The sequence below is a fragment of the Anabrus simplex genome, chromosome 8 (assembly GCF_040414725.1).
Source record: "Anabrus simplex isolate iqAnaSimp1 chromosome 8, ASM4041472v1, whole genome shotgun sequence".
NCBI lineage: Eukaryota > Metazoa > Arthropoda > Insecta > Orthoptera > Tettigoniidae > Anabrus > Anabrus simplex.
In genome coordinates this window covers 182,843,309-182,861,320 of record NC_090272.1, presented here as the reverse complement: position 1 = coordinate 182,861,320, position 18,012 = coordinate 182,843,309, and the positions used below count along the sequence as shown (strand labels likewise).

The following is an 18,012-nucleotide window of genomic DNA, read 5'->3' as shown; positions in this document are numbered from 1 at the left end:
GTTTATCTTTTGTTATACTTTTAGACAAGTAATTTATTAGTTATTTTCATAATAATGTTAGTTGCTTTACGTCCCACTAACTACTTTTTCGGTTTCTGGAGACACCAAGGTGCCAGAATTTAGTCCTGCAGAAGTTCTTTTAAGTGCCAGTACATCTACCAACACAAGGGTGACGTATCTGAGCACCTTCAAATACAACCGGACTGAGCCAGGATCGAACCTGCCAAGTTGGGGTCAAAGGGCCAGCGCCTCAACCGCCTGAGCCACTCAGCCCGGCTATAACTTATTTTCATATTGTACATAATATTAGAAACGTATTAACGTGCTTAAAGCACAAAATTCATGTCATCATCTGTGTAGATCTGTTCTAGGTCAGGTATCAGCTGGACATCATCATAGTCTCTCCGTTCTGTGCTTCTTCCTTCACCTGCTGATATATTTCCCACACAGGATGTCTGCCAGCATTCCACATCATGGTTTTCCACATTTTCCCTCCATCACTTTCCAAGATGTGCCCAAACCATGATTATTTCCTCTTCTTGATTGCCTTCATTAGGTTTCTTTTCTCTCATATACTACTCAGTACTTCTTCATTCCCTACTCTATCAATTTCAACTTCAACATCCTTTTCCACGCCCACACATCACAACTTCAAGAACCTGAACAGTTTTCTTCTTGAGCTCCCATGTTTTGCTTCCGTACATCACTACACTCAAAATAAAGTACAGTCAAAAATGGTTAAGACGTCCCTCTCTAGCACGCTTCCCTGGTTATTATGTCATTATTCTAAAGCCCCAGTCAATGTCCTATTAAATACATGTTAAAGAAATCTGGATAGCACATTTACGTCACTTTTTAGTACGTTCGTAATTCCCACCATGTTGTATGTTGGGTATTCAGCCCGAAGGCTGGTTTGATCCTCCACAGTTCCGCCAACAGCTGTCATAGATAGCCTAGGCGTCACTGAAGAGGCATACTAGGGAAATGAGGAGTGGGAATAAGAAATTTAAATTATTGTTCCCGGCCACGTTGCATGCACGATGCGCCAGCAACGACTGGCCTGGGTGAGGATTTGGTAGAGAACTTAATTTCACGGCCCTAGCGTGTCGGCCTACAGCTGCAGGGAGCATCAGTCTCAAGGCAATCTTTAATGTCGGCGTGTGTTTGTTTGGATCGCGCAACATTAGCTCATGTGACGTGTTGATGCTTAGTTTTACGTTTAAGTGCACTGTGTAACAACATACGTAAATTAGGCCTACTGTACGTATGTAGACAGCTGACATGTTGGTGCTTAATTTTATGTTCGTAAGTGAATTGTGTAACAACATACATAAATAAGATCTAATGTACTTACGCGTAGTGGTTTGCAGGACATTCAGTTACGGAGAGGAAGAAAGCTACACAGTTAAAAAATGATGAAAAATTGAAGTTTATTGAGAAAGTGTATGCTAATCCACACATGAAACGTGTGCAAATCGCCCAAATGTTCGATATTCCTACGATAACTTTAAACAGAATATTGTATGCGACGTGTATAGTTCGTGTCACTAAGAACGTTTTTCCTTGATGTTTTACTATGTTGGTGTTTTTAAAATGTATTATTTCTTTATTTATTTAATTAATTATAATTGTAAACACGTGTTTCTTTGTTTTCATCGCAAATATTTTTACGTTCAAACCCAACCTTAAATTTAACAGCATAATTGTTTTCATTTTCTTAGCACATTCCCTCTTTATGATGTTATTTTTTTCAGCCCCCACAAAAATGTCCTGACCAATTTTGGCTGTATTTTACAAACCTCTACCTTAGGTTGACTGGTATTGCTGTAGGGGCCAGGAAAGTTACTTCTCCCATAGTTATCCAGCTCCCCCCTTCTCTACAGCTGCCATTCCACATTACTCAACTTCCAAGATATCTGAATGATGCTGCTTGTTCCATCACTTTCACTTCTACCAATATTTTCAAAGGTCTTTCTTCTGGTCTCATTTTAATCACTTTTGTCTTGCCTCTATTTATTCAAAATTATTTCCAACTCTCACAACACCCTCCAGCATCCTCTGCAACTCTTCATCCAATTTTGCCAGAATCACTATATCATCAGCATATTTTATGGTCTTCACACTTTCTCCTCTGCTACTGATCCTCTTGCTTCATCCATGGTTAACTTTGTAAGCTTATCCAGGTGCACAATGAACAGTAACTGACATGCACCATTCCTAATGAACACCTCTTCAAATTCCAATCTCTTCCTTTGTGTACTCTACCCACCAGTCTATGCCTTGTGAAGAGCTCCTTTATCAATCTTCCTTCTTTCCACTTCATACGTTTTTTTCCTTCACTATCCTCATTACTATACACCAATTCACTTTGTTGAATCCCTTTTCCCAGTCTATGAAACATATGGGCATTTCCCGATGCACCTCCAAACATTCTATGAACAATCATCGTAGACATTCAATTGCATCACTTGTCCCTTTTCCTCTCCTGAATCCAAACTGGTTTTCTTCCATATTCTCTTCAATATTAGTTTTTTTTTTTCTATTTGGCTTTACGTCGCACTGACACAGATAGGTCTTATGGCGACGATGGAACAGAAAAGGCCTAGGAATGGGAAGGAAGTGGCCGTGGCCTTAATTAGGGTACAGCCCCAGCATTTGCCTGGTGTGATTATGGGAAACCACGGAAAACCATCTTCAAGGCTGCCGACAGTTGGATTCGAGTCCACTATCTCCCAGATGCGAGCTCACAGCTGCGCGCTCCTAACCGCACAGCAATATTAGTCTAGTCAGAGCCTTAATTACATGGCATATGAAACAATTGTTCTAAGTCTTTGCACTCTTTGACACTGCATTTCTTCCCCTGAGTTGTACACTCATCTGACTAGATCAGTCAGTCTTTCAAGTGCACCATTCAAAGCCTTGATTACCTCTGATGGTATTCCATCATAATCCAATGCTATCTGCTTCTTCCACTTCCCATTTTTCTATCTTTGGGTGCAGTTCGTATTCTTTATATTCCTTTTCTTCCAGTTCCATTCTTCCATACTCTGGTCTGTTGTCATGGACAGAGTCCATGCACACTTTCATCTACGTCTCATATCATAATTTCTAGTTTGTTCAACATTGGTTGTTTCCTAGTTTCCTTACATTATTTCCTCATAAAACTTGTTACTCTTCTGTACATTTCTTCGGTTTTCCCTTGTCTCTCCAACAGCTCCACTTCACACTGTTCTTTCATCTAGATCTGTCTAGATCCATTTGTCATCCTTCTCAACTCGTTCAATTTCTTGCATTATTTCATCCCGGATAACTCTTCTACTTCCTATATTCATCTATTTTGTCAAGCATTTCCTGTGTGATCTAGCCTTTTTGGTTTCTTCTTCCAACTCTTGAGTAGGCTCCCTCACTCTTCAGCCTATTCATGTCCCACTTCTAACAGACTGTTTCTTTCTAACATGTTTCCGTTGCATTCTTACATATGCACAAGCAGATTGTGATCTCTGTCTGCATCTGTCACCGTGAAGGTGTTTGGCCATATTTATGCTGTTGTGAACCTTTGGCTGGTGATGCTGACACCTATATGATATCTAGCCCTGCCTCCAAGGCTCTTCCAAGTACATAGTCTTTTAGGATGATTTCAGAACCAAGTGTTGGCTATGCAAAAGTCTCGACTCTCACAGAAGGCAAACAGTTTACTAGCAAGGCAACTCAATTTTACCACCAAGTAAGATGAATGTTGTGGGATAAACAAGTACCATGGAGAGATAACATTATATAAATCCTATTATACACCCATCCTCACATATAGCTTGTGAACTACCGTTTTAAAGAGACAAGATAACTGAAAACTCCAAGCTGCAGAAATGAAGTTCATATGCATCATGATACAGAAGACAAGGAAGGACAAGATCAGGAACAAAAAGTCAGAGGAGGTGGGAATAGAAGACTCCCTACTACAAAGGATCCAGAAAGCACGACTAAAATGGTTTTGCCATGTAAAAAAAGGATGAGCGCAAGCAAGACTGCAAGGAAGGAATATGAAAGAAAAATTAAAGGTAAAAGACCAGTGGGCAGACCCAAAGAGAAATGGCCATCTAGTACGGAAAGTTGTTGAGGAGAGAGGACAATTTTGGGAAAAGGTTATGAGAGAACAGTGGTTCATGGACAGACAAAGATGGAGGGAGCTTGTACACCACACTCAGGCAACTGAAGATCTTGGAGTTATTTTACAGGAGTAGGCTGCGCTGAGTTTCACTCTGTCGCTAGCCCACCACAACCACACACTTATATGTGAAAGTCGCCCTGCACCAGGCCTCTATAGAGGCCACACAACATCACATCACAAATTAATTGGTAAAAAGTTGGTGGGTAAGGTGCTGAGGCCCTTTTATAAAGATAATAGACCTCAGACTTGACATGGATGAGTGATCCTGATCTAGACTATTAGACAGTAAAGCTAATCAAACTGTATTGTACTTACTTTATCTAAAACACCAACATCCAAGTAGAAACACATGACAAAGACATTCCAGCCAATCCAGAGAACACTCCACACAGTGTACTGCAACAGAAATCAGAAATTGAAATACAGTCAACTTATTTAAAATTAATATCATATGAAAAGTTGCAAGTAATGAACACAACTGACTGGAAAACAGCATACCAAACAACGTAGACAAATTCAAATATCTGGGTGAATGGATACAGTCAGACAGATCAAAGAGGTAAATAACAATATAATTAAGATAATGGAAAACAAATACATCATGAAGCTGATATTTATCTGAACGAAACTAAGACATTACAACACAGTGATAGGGCTGAAACATCATATGCATCCAAATGTCTAAAAACTTTCCTTTTGCAAGTTGCTTTACGCCACACTGACACAGATAGGTCTTATGGCGACGATGGGACAGGAAGGGGCTAGGCGTGGGAAGGAAGCGGCCGTGGCCTTAATTAAGGTACAGCCCCAGCATTTGCCTGGTGTGAAAATGGGAAACCACGGAAAACCATCTTCAGGGCTGCAGACAGTGGGGTTCGCACCCACTATCTCCCGAATACTGGACACTGGTCGCACTTAAGCGACTGCAGCTATCGAGCTCGGTAAATGTCTAAGAACAGGAAAACAGAAACTGAGGAGATGAGAATGATAGAAGAATCCTCAGAGAGAGAGAGTTGGCCCCAGAAAAAAAGGTGAGACCTGCAAGAAAAGAAGGACTGAGGAATTGTGTATACAGACAAATGAAAAGACAGATAAAATGAGGAAAAAGGCACCTAAAGTTTACTGTGCATGTCACTATGATGATCAACAACAGATTGACCTTGAAGATCGGATAACAAGGCTATAGTAGCTGCTTCATACTGCAGCACAACACTGGACGATACTTGGATGATGACGATCATCAACAGTCTACAGAAATATCTTCCGCTCATAGGAAATGGAAAGACTCTGGCGACCCTCTTCAAATAGGCTACGTGCCACTTAAGCCGTGACTCCCAACGATTGATAATTACCAGCTGTCTATTAGGAATCTCTATTTTATTCTGCAATTCCCAGCCCCACAGGACTCGTTTTCATGAAATGTGATTTAGATCAAAGGCTTTCATGTACATGTCCCAAAACTATGTTTTTTCTTTATTTCAACCATAGTAAGTATTTTATTTTATGAAATTAACATTATTATAATGCTATTCACCCATGTACAAGAAGGATGGTTTCTATCTATAATCAGTCAGCGACTTCTACTAGGCCGATTTTCAATATGAAATTAGAGTAGGCGAAGCTTTATCTGTCCCTGTAATAATTAAGAAGGGAATTCCTCAAGGCAGTATTATTGGAACTTTATGTTTTCTTATATATATCAATGATATGTGTAAAGAAGTGGAATCAGAGATACGGCTTTTTGCAGATTATGCTATTCTGTATAGAGTAATAAACAGTTACAAGAATGTGAGCAACTGCAAAATGTTGTGAGATGGACAGCAGACAATGGTATGATAATAAATGGGGTTAAAAGTCAGGTTGTGAGTTTCACAAATAGGAAGAGTACTCTCAGTTTTAATTACTGCATTGATGGGGTGAAAGTTCCTTATGGGGATCACTGTAAGTACTAAGACCCCAACTAGAGCCCAACTTGAGTATGGTTCCAGTGTATGGGACCTTAACCAGGATAATTTGATTCAAGGACTGGAAAAGGTCCACAGAAAAAAGCAGCCTGATTTGTTCTGGGTGATTTCTGACAAAAGAGTAGTGTTACAAAAATGTTGCAAAGTTTGGGCTGGGAAGACTTGGGAGAAAGGAGACAAGTTGCTTGACTAAGCGGTATATGATAAAGATCCTGATTCCCATAGGGAACATGAAATATTTGTTCCGAATGAGTAAATTTATAATACCACTATAGTTGGTATTATAACCGGTTTGTTCCGAGCTGTCAGTGGAGAGATGGCATGGAATGACATTAGTAGACAAATAAGTTTGCTAGGGGCTTTACGTCGCACCGACACAGATAGGTCTTATGGCGACGATGGGATAGGAAAGGCCTAGGAGTTGGAAGGAAGTGGCCGTGGCCTTAATTAAGGTACAGCCCCAACATTTGCCTGGTGTGAAAATGGGAAACCACGGAAAACCATCTTCAGGGCTGCCGATAGTGGGATTCGAAGCTACTATTTCCCGGATGCAAGCTCACAGCAAAATAAGTTTGAGTGGGGTCTTTAAAAGTAGGAAAGATCACAATATGAAGATAAAGCTGGAATTTAAGAGGACAAATTGGGGCAAATATTCGTTTACAGGAAGGGTAGTTAGGGATTGGAATAACTTACCAAAGGAGATGTTAAATAAATTTCTAATTTCTTTGCAATTATTTAAGAAAAGGCTAGGAAAACAACAGACAGGGAATCTGCCACCTGGGTGACTGCCCTAAATGCAGATCAGTATTGATTGATTGATTGAATGCATATTTCTACATTCTGCATCACTGTTTTTATTTTCATTTATAGTAATAGCTAGAGCCCGGAGTTTTAGGAATTAATAGGCTGAATGCAAAGGTACTGAGGCAAGTAACACGTATATGCTAGCCCGGACAACAGTTCTGCTATGAGATTTGCATGCATTTTAGGGGCCCAGCCTCTTAGAACACCTGGAAATTACGTTACTCCCCGTTACATTGCAGAAGAGCTGGCTAGACGACACCTCCTATTTGACAAATTAGTTTGCATTCTAACCTATTACTGCCTAAAAATCTGGGTTCTAGTAATAACTTTAAAGGAGTTTTTCATTTTTTTGGCCAAAGCTTCCTCTGGGCTTTACAAAGCAGGTTCAGTAGGAGTCAGTTAGTTTCAATAAATGACAACAGATAGCAATACCATACTTCATTCTGTGGCTGACAACTGATGGCACTACCAGAGTTTCTAGCATGTGGTTAAAGATATTTGTGAAGATATACTGGTAAAACCTTTAGACACTGGGAGATCTCTACAATTCCTTCTTTCCTCTGGTCTTTAGAAAGCAGTTTTGTGTTTTGTCCATGTCATGCTTCAGTACTGCTATGGAGAGAGAGACTTTTCCACTGCTGCTATCTGACTGTCCCTAGCCATAAGCTGCAACTCTGCCACTGTTTCATATTGCTTACACTCTGCAACTGTTATTATCAAAGCATTTGTACATTGTCGTTATTATAAATTGTTCCCTCTCCTTAGCTGTGACTATTTTGCCATATTACAATGTTCTGGATGGTGATAGAAAGGTAGATACCGTGTTTTATTTTCAATTCTTTGTCGTCGTGTTCCTTATGATTTTATAACCATGGCACGCAGGATTATCCCAACAGTCAATGATTGCAAATGTTTATTTCTAATAATGTTACTGGCTTTAGATTCCACTAACGACTTTTATGGTTTTCAGAGACGACGAGGTGTCAGGATTTTGTCCTGCAGGAGTTCTTTAATGTGCCAGTAAATCTACTGACACGAAACTGACGTATTTGAGCACCTTCAAATACCACCGGACTGAGCCAGGATCGAACCTGCCAAGTTGGGGTCAGAAAGTCAGCGCCTCAACCGTCCAAACCACTATTTATTTCGGTTTGTATCACACTATTTGTACAATAATCAGGAATGGCATAGTAAAACATGTTTACAGGTTATTCAGACAATTAAAACTGCAAGGGAATATTATAAAGATTTTGTTGTAGGTAACCCATCCTACAGACTGGCCTTCGTAATTCAACTGAGTACAAAATTTTTATATCGCTGGATGGTGAATACGCTGGCCATGTTGAATTACATTGTACTGGTCAGTAATTGCCTGATTATTTATTCAGCGTGTATAGAGATGATAGTAATGTAAGCTTTGACTTTGGTACTATAAACAAAATTTGCAACCTAATTTTTTCTTGTAGTGTTGATGCCAGCCATTATAGTGTTTTGGAGTTCCGTTCTGATGTTTTACAACGTTTGCCATTAATCACAGTAAAGGATACCGCTAAAAAAAAAAAAACATGTAAGAGGACAGAGACACTGACTGGTTGCAGGGAAAGTACAGCGCGACACCTAGCATTCAAAAGGAGACAGAATTCTGCCATTTCACATTCCACATCCAACACTACTCAACTAGACACAGAATAATGAATGGGGATCATAAGAAAGCTGTAATGGACATTTACATGAATTTCACCAATGTTAAATAATGCATTTCAAAATAATGAGAGAGCTGTTACAGACAACAAATTTATGTCTAAAACTGAATACTCAGAACATTCTACTTACTGTGATGATGTACTTTGGTCTGTATTGAAAAGTACCAAAGAATCCAAAAATAACAAATATAATGTGCAAGAAGTTGGCTAAGATAGGAGCCCACATGTAGCCTAAGAAGTCAAATATTTGGCGTTCTATAGTAGATACCTGAAACAGAAAGTACAGGCAACTATTACCAAATGACAAGGTAACGAGGAAGGTGGAAATTAAAAAACAAATAGACAGTCAATGATAAATTTAGATGTGTGTTATAATGCAACTCTGGCAAGGATATGATTTAGATTAAATTTTGAATATCACAACCATGGGTCCACTCAAAATAAAAAAGTTTGAACTCCTTTGCACAGAGGTCATTCTTATGTGTACAATATACTGTAATTGAATTGGTTTCATTCTTAGTTAAATAACTTAACATCCAATCTGCTCTCATCGTTTCTGGAGCTAAAGGCATGTTCTGCCTTTCGATCTAGACCAGGTATCGTCAACGCTGCGTTTTGGAGGGGTGGAAGGAGTTCAGTGAGGAACAGAGGGGAAGTTTGTGACAACAGGTGGAGTGCAGCTCAGTGGTGATCCATGAAAACTGCACAAACTTAATTCAAATAAGTTAATTATTATCTATCAGTGCAAACAGCTGTTTTCATTAATGAAGACTTGTAAATCTAGGCACAGAAGTAGGCTCATTGATTTAAACCTTAAGTGTGCTTTGCAACTTCCCAGTACTTAAACAACAGTACTTTAATCACGTACTGTAAATAAGAAATAAGAATAATAGCCAGTTGTTTATAATAATCAGTCTCATTGCGAATGGACACAAAGATAAAAATACAAAAATATATACACAGGTCTGGGGAGTTTATCCTTGAGAGGCACTACTAGAAAGCGTTAGATGTAGTTTTTGAGTCATGTACCTCAATACCCCCTCACGAGTATTAAAAAGAATATGTTATCCAGAACAAGTTGTTACAGGTGGAAGAGGGGTAGCCGCCTTCTGTGTAGGTTCTGCTTGTGGAACAACTGGAATTGGTGAAGACTGTGGTGGGATGGGATCACCTGAATTTGCAATGAAAGCAGGCTTTTGTTGAAACTGTTCTTCTTGCACCACGGATGTTGATATCACAGTTCTTGGGGGATATGATTCAGCGGTTTGAAAGAGCCATTGCATGGGAGTTGAAGGGGTCTGTGAACTGAGTCATAGTGTGCAAACACATGTAAGCAGGTTTTGAGGTTATGAAAATTGAAAGCCTGTTGTGCACTATGTATCCTTGGAGAAAGTGGACGGAGCTGTCTGAACTGCTTTTGTAGATCTCTAACAAAGTCTGATGCCTCGATATAGTGTCACTGCTGGAGTCTGTGAAGAATTCACCTAGCAGTCATGCTGTCTGACTATACACTAACTTGGTGGCAGTTGCACTTACATCTTTCTTGTAAGCTGTGCAGACATCTAGAAGAACAACAGGCAGATCATCAGATCAGTGATCGGTGGCGTGACGTCTGATGGCAGTTTTAAGGTGACAGTGGAGGTACCCTACCATTCTAATGGTAGATGGATAAAAAGCTGTGGTTCGGATGTGAGATGTTCCAGTCAATATGTTACGGTTTTGCAAAGGTGTGACAAACTGGCAACCTTGATAGGATAAAAGTGTCTGTGGAACAACAAAGCAATTGATCCAACCACTGAAGAATGTTCAGCCAATGGTCTCTGCGTTGATGTTGGCAACTGAATAAGCGATGGTCCAATTTGGGAAACAAATACTTGCTGTCAAGCAGTATATGAATCCATTCGATGGAGGAGGTGGTCCAGAAATATCAACATGAATATGCTTAAACCAGTGGTTAGGTAGAGCAAACAACTCAATAGGGGCTGTGACATGTCAAGTAACCTTATTGCATACGCAGGCAATGCAGTTAGGAATAAAAAATTTAGTCTTTTTCAAAATCAAATGAAATAAAAATTTCTTCACCAGGTGGGTTGTAGCTTTCACATCTGGATGTCACAAATTACTTAGAGATGCAAAGGCCTGGTAACGAACATTCACGTGACATATGAGCAGGCATAAGGCAATGAGACATCGTAATTGAGCTTGGAATGGAAATCTTCTTTAGTACCAAGGAGAACCTCTTGGGGCATGCCAATCTAGAAACTTGGACGGCAGACTACCCTGGACAGGCTTTATACTTTTAGCAGCCACATCCAAAATATATTCTTCCTGAATGCCACAGATTCCGATCACGGGCTTCCTACGTAGACACTACGCAGGCAAAGTAATAACCACCTGGCTTGGAAGGTACTACCTGGGGTCCGATGTGTAACAATACCATATCAGTATATACCACAGTATATGGCACAATGGGGATCTGTGTTGTGGATACCATCTTAGACGTATACTTGCTCAAACTCATTTACAAGAAATGAGTCATTCACAGCTTTCTGCTCAAGCAATCTGTTCAATTAGTGACTGGAAGGAGCAAACTCGAAAAGGTGTTCAACTTCAATGAGCAAATGAATGTACTGAACTGTCCATGTTGACTGATCACAGTGAGCAGAATTGAGACTGGACAGATCAAGCTGCTCAGAAACTTGGAAGTTCAAGTGACTCACCCATTAGTATACTGTACTGTTGTCACATGCATTGGTTCTCTGAACATTTTCCTTGTACAGCAACTACACATAAAACTCATAACGCACACAAATGAAGCAGAAACGTGACAACAACCTGCAGTTTGATCACCCACCGAGTGACAAATTTTAATTTGCTAGTGGTTCAACATTGCACTAACACAGTGAAGATTTTTGGAGATCTAAGGATGGGAGAGGGCTAGTATTCTGGCCTAAATTAAGGTACAGCTCCAGCATTTGCCTGGTGAGGAAATGGGAAATCACAGAAAACTACCTTCAAGGCTGTCGAACTACCATATCCCAAATGCAATCTCACAGCTACGGAGCCATCTCACTCGGTCTGAACAACTGAGTGGTCTGGTATAGCAAGCCTGTTATTGAGTTTCAAGTTTAGGTTCATTCCCTCAGCTCACTGTTCAAATATCACCCATTTCGACAGAACAGCAATGAGTGTGGCTCGAGTCTGTACAGACTCTTTCATTTATGAGACTGTTTCTGTTCGGAATGAGTTCAGACTTGGACGCACATTACATTTTGACACTTTTAGTTGCCATTTACGACCGGCAGGGATTACCTATGTAATGCTCAAGCCACCTTGTGACTGGACATTCCGACAGTAAAACTTCCATGTATACAAAACAAACAAACAAACAAACAAACAAACAAACAAACAACCGTCTCAAGCAGAGGTACGAGTAAGTTGGATGGCTGTAAACTGAATAATCCACAACCTAGAAACAAACAACAAACATGGATTAACTTTGATTCTCAAGCAGCGCTAAAAGCTATAACATCCAATGAATCCATCAACCCTGCAAAGGATCTCTATGCAGTGCTTGCTACCAACCAGATCTTCTTCACTAGATCTGAGGACACATTGGATATTATAGAAATGAACAAGCCAATTTTCTAGCAAAAATTGATTCCATGACAGATTCTTTTGGTACTTTTTTAATAATACTGCACTACCCCATAAAAGGTTTTTGGTGATGGAAGGATGGGAAAGGGCTAGGATTGGGAAGGTAGCATCCAAGGCCATAATTAAGGCACAGCCATCCCCACACAAAAATCAGTTTCTTATATCTATCTTTCCACAGAGAGCGGAACATGTCTTTAAGTCTTTCTTGTTTCTTTTCTTTCTCTTCAATTCTTCCCGGTACTCCTTTGACAATATTGCATATGTTTTCCTTAATCTAAACTGATGAGGTTTTTCTGGCACTTGAGAAACTTTGAGAAAATCTTTGAAAGAATCCTTGCTACTACTTGAGGTGGGTGAGCAAGCAAGTTCCGAAGCAATTTCATACTCATTCAATAATTCTGGCTTGTGAACTTTTACTCCACTCTTCAAAATGATGGCACCAGGAAGATCCGTCTTGGGGGAAGGTCCATACACCTCTAAACATTCATCATTCCACGTGAAATCATCTCTGCCCTGATCACCATCATCTTCTGATGAACTGTCAGTCATCGTTTCATTCTGATTAGCCGATATTGTTTCATGTGTTGCATTGTACCGAGTTGTAACACTTTTCCAATAAGCTACAAATCTGGTTCACCATCATTCTGTTTTTCTCCATCACGTCTTAGTTTGTCATTGAACTTATCGAGAATATGAGGAGGCAAGAATTCTTCCAGGTCATCAAGCACAAACTTGAACTTCTGATTGGAAGTGGAAAGAGATGAAGAACTGCCTTCGTCACTCTCTTGCTGTTGCCTTCCCACTGGAGTTTTCAAAATATCTGCAACACATTTTGTGTAGTCCATAGTGCTGGGATCTAGTGCATAGAGACCACACTTACAAAAGGTGATTTTCACAATACCTGGCCTAACAGCATCATCCCAAACTTTCTTTAACACGGGTGCAAAATTTATCTGCTGGTTGCAGAAGATGAGTGGCGTTAGGGAAAAGGCAGTACAATATTATTCCATGGTCATGACAATATTCACCGACTTGAAGGGATAAGTGACTCCTGCGTCCATCAAGAAAAAGAATAACAGGAAGTGTAATTTTCTCTACCTCTAGCCAGGACCTAAAGTGTTGAAGGTAGTTCAGAAACGTTGGGGCCTTCACCCTGCCACTTTCAGTTTTCTCGTAGATCCAAGGCTCAGGTACACTAGCTTTAGACGATCATTGTTGGGGCACCCGTCGACAAAAAAATTTCCAAGCACTGTTATATCTTCTTTCTCTTTAGAGGCTGCCATAATTTGATGCTGTTCCCCTCTGACTCCAAGCTACTTTTCTGAAAACTTACGAAACAGAAAATTTGTCTCATTTGCATTGAAGATCATTGCTTCGGTCTTGCATAATTGTTCTCACATCATCAGATTCCAGGTAGCATGACAGTCCATCAAACCAACCACGTATTCTCCCTTCCGAGACAGCAGTCTTGCCCTTGCTAATGGTTTCAGCCTTCTTCTGAAATAGGGAAGGATGCCGTCCCATAAAACATTTAAACCAGGTTTTACCAGGTCTTCCATGCTTAAACGGTGTGCTCCTTCCTGATGACTGGACAATTTGCTGAACAATGTCAAGTAAATTTTTTTTCTTCAATGGAAATCTTCTCTTAGCCATGTTGATTACCCACTCACCAACGTCCTCTTCTCGTGGACTCAGGAACAGCTTCCGGCCAAAGGCAGTCTGAATCTTCTGAATCTTAATTTGTTCAATAGCTTCAGTCAAAGCAGATAATGAATACTGAAACCGTTTCATTTTTTCAACAGGTTTAACTTTGGGTTCGAACCCCACTGCCGGCAGCCCTGAAGATGGTTTTCTGTTGTTTCCCATTTTCACACCAGGCAAATGCTGGGACCGCACCTTAATTAAGGCCACGGTTGCTTTCTTCCCCCTCCTAGCCCTTTCCTATTCCACTGTCACCATAAAACTTACCTGTGTTGGTGCGAAGTAAAGAAAAAAAAAAAAAAAGAGAAGAATTCCTGTACACATTTTGTCGTCAATTTTAAAAAAGATTAAAAACTGCTAGGCAATAAAATAAGAAGGAGAATTGCTATGGCCAAAAGTGTCATGATTCAGCTGTCACAACTATGGAAAAATCATTCTTTTTCTCTCACATTAAAGTTAAGACTGATTTGGACTTTAGAATTTTCCATCTTCCTGGATTTTGCCTACATGTGGACTCTTCAATGTTCAGAGTTACATAAAGTCGATGCCTTCAAAATGCAATGATGGAGTAGGATGCTTCATGTTCCTTGGACAGTTTTTCACACCAAACAGTCTACTTCGAAGGAACTACACAGCAAGGTCAGGTTGTCAACTATATGTAAGCAATCTGTGGCAGATGTCCCTGGCATGGGGCAACTGGCTGTAAATCCTAAAGCTAGACACTGAGAGGGTACTGTGATGCGTTGGCGGGTGGTGGATAGCGTGGAGTACTTACAAACCAAGCAGGCCTGCTCTGAATTTAGTGAATAGGAAACCACAAACCAACTCCCCAACACCAAGGTGTATAGTGTGGCTTGCCTTAATCCATGCTGATGGGGTGCATGGTACATGGGAGATGTGCCATAGAACCTCAGGGAAACAGGGCAAAATTGCTGAGCGATTAGACTTACTTGGGCGTTTGGGGCTCTACCCAAGTGGACCGAATTTTTCTCCAGTAGCCATGGCACCAAAAGGGAACCTGAAGAAAATTTCAGCGAAAGCTCAACTTTACAAAGAGTGGCTTCATCCATAGACTTGTCCACTGAAGACTCCAAAATAGAGGTAACTACTGTCACTTCAGGAGATGCTGTGGGAAAAGAGAACGGTATGTCTGAATCAAGACCCAAAAGAATCCCTAGGGTGCACAGAAAGAAGTTGACTAGAAAGAGGAAGATGAGAGAAGGAACCTGGATGGAAGAAATGACATTCAGAAGGTCTAATCCAGAAGCTATTCAAGGATTGATTGGAGGGACAATAACACCTCACTCTGACTCCAGCACACCCAAATCTATGCAGTACCCTCCGAAAAAACAGGAGCCATCACATGCAGCCTGTTACCTATAAAAACATTGCAGTGGGAATTAAAATAGTTGTGATAAACAGATGCCAAAATTATAAACTGAAGTAGGAACAGGCAGATCTCATTCTAACTAAAATACTTGAGGCAGTGCATACTATTCCTCTTAAGGAAGTACCACCACAGTACATCAAGTCTGAATTCCCACAGGCTATTCTTTGGATTACATGTGAAAATGAGGAAACCAAACAATGGCTTAAGCAGAGAGCAGAGTTCGCAGTCTTTGGGAGGGAGTGGAGCAGAAAGAGGTGGATTCCGAAAACCTCCAGCAGAGACCAAGCGAACTTGTCTGGATACCAACCACAGGAGACGTAAATATCATTAAGACAAGGCTCAAGAATCAAAATCTGGTAAGTCAGTGAATGCAGATTTATGAGTCATGAGGTGACTGAAAAGGGACAAACATTGGCCTTATTGATGGACCTTGACTCATTTAATTTGCAGAAATCTAAGCAGTTTAAGATCTTCAATGTCTTAACCACCGAAGGACAAGGACAAACTTAAACCCAAATTTATGGATGAAAGTGCTGCAGGTAAATCTTTAGCATAGGACAGCTGCCTTGGCAGCAATGCATCTGACGACAAGCGACTGTAATATGGCTTTTTTTTCCAGGAACCTTGGGTTGTCAAGGTTTATGTTAGGCCGAATGAGGTGGGAGAAGAATTGATCTGACTTGACTCCTAGAATGTGTATATTAATAAAAATAAAAAAGATGTGCAAGTACTGCCGATGATGTCTGTACGTACTAGAGACCACACAGTAGTAAAATTGAAATCATCACGTTTGGAAGTGCTGAGGGAGATAGTACTTGGATCAGCTTACTTCCATATGATGATCAAGAACCACCACTACCACCAGCAAAAGAAGTGGAATGATTGGTGATTGACTGCAAGGAAGACGGCTACCTTCTCATAACTGGATGTGATGCCAACTCTCAACACGTGGCATGGGGAAGCAACTGGTATATATCTGAAGAGGTAAGCTCTTCAGACCACAGGTACAATCATATTTACATTAACGGCTTATAAATCTCATATATTGTCCTGTATTGGCTCAACACAACTAAGGTTATGTTAGAAGGAGATTCCCACCTTCCAATACCATTTACATAACAGCTTAATCTCTGAGTATAACACTAAATAGAACATGTTTCATTTCAATTACGGAACACCTTCAGCTAAAAGATTTATAAGCTGTAATTTAGCCAACCAGGCAAAAAGCAATCAACCACCTTTTTTAACTTAAAGATTAGATTCAAATGTAAAAAATTGGCAAAGATATAAACTTTTTAAAACAGTGTTTGTATCAAAAACTCACTCCTAAATTTCTAAATTCAGTACAAAGAAAACCTTGTACAACAAAATGGCATAAAACTACTCAAGAAAAAACAACTTGGTGTAAATCGATGAGTAAAACCTTACAGAAATCCACACAGGATAGACTGTGAAGCCTTTAAGAAGAAACTGATCAGCAACCTGAGGGGAACAGAAGAAAACATACAGGGCAGGCAACAGTCGTGTTGCTGGTTATTCCCTACATTGTATCTGGGCGAGTGGATGATGCAATAACCGATTGACCTACATAGCTCGTCCAGTGATGTTACGGTCTCAGCTAGTCTGCAATAAGCTTCCAGTGTACAGTGTAAATGCTGCTTATACACTGAGTGGCCAAACAGACACTGAATGTGATGTTAATAATGAGTTGCTCCTCAGCGAGCCCTCAATACGGCAGCAATATGGTGAGGCATCGACTCTACAAGGTGTTGGAATCGTTCTGGAGGGATCTGGATCCACGTATCTTGCACTGCTACCCACAATTGGTCTTGTGTGGTTGGTGCGGGGTTCATGGAGCCTACACCAGCATCAACAACATCCCATAAAAGCTCGAATGGATTAAGACTGGGGGATCCGGAGGGCCAATCCATGGTCATAACTTCACTGTAGTGCTCCTCCAACCAACTGCGTGCCACCACAGAGCAGTGACATGGCTCATTGTCCTATTGAAACATGGCATCTCCATCAGGGTACTCTAGGGCCAGAAAGGGATGCAGATGGTCTGAAAGCCACATAACGTGTACCTGTCAGCGTTCCCTGCAGTCGGACAATGGGGCCTAATTACGACCATGAGAATGCCGCCCAAACCAGAACCACCTCCCGCCTGGACATAACCTTGTTGACACACAGGATCCATAGCTTCATGGGGCATAAGCCACACTCTCATGCGCCCATCAGCTCGATACAACTGGAACCAGGATTCATCGGACCATACCACATGCGCCACTGTTCCATTGTCCACTTGCCGATGTTTGCAGTCCCACGCACGTCATAGAGCTCTGTGTCGAGGTGTCAGCAAAGGGACACGGGTTGGTCGTCAACTGGTGAAGCCTATTACATAAAATCAGCTTCATGGTCCGTATCGCGCTTACACAGATTCACAACTAAGTATTTTTTATTTTCCACCTTGTCGATACACTAAATTGCTTAAGGCAACTTATTAGTTAAAAGTGGTACATGTTTCGTGTATTATAAACATCTTCAGCCACATAACACTGTTTAGATGAAAAATTCATATAATGACAAAGTATCAATGCTTTAGAGGAAGTGTCCTTAAAATAAACATAA

At 40.6% G+C, this 18,012-nt stretch overlaps 1 protein-coding gene across 1 annotated transcript in view; it reads right to left on the bottom strand.

Annotated features, from left to right (window-relative positions):
- NKAIN (Sodium/potassium-transporting ATPase subunit beta-1-interacting protein) overlaps nucleotides 1–18,012 on the bottom strand; it is an 80,666-nt gene that overhangs the window by 54,356 nt on the left and 8,298 nt on the right. Inside the window, exons 2-3 of the mRNA XM_067152555.2 lie at nucleotides 8,767–8,904; nucleotides 4,481–4,561 (exon numbers count right to left, since the gene is read on the bottom strand). Of these exons, the coding sequence (XP_067008656.2) occupies nucleotides 4,481–4,561; nucleotides 8,767–8,904 (219 nt within the window). The remainder of the gene's footprint in view (nucleotides 1–4,480; nucleotides 4,562–8,766; nucleotides 8,905–18,012) is intronic.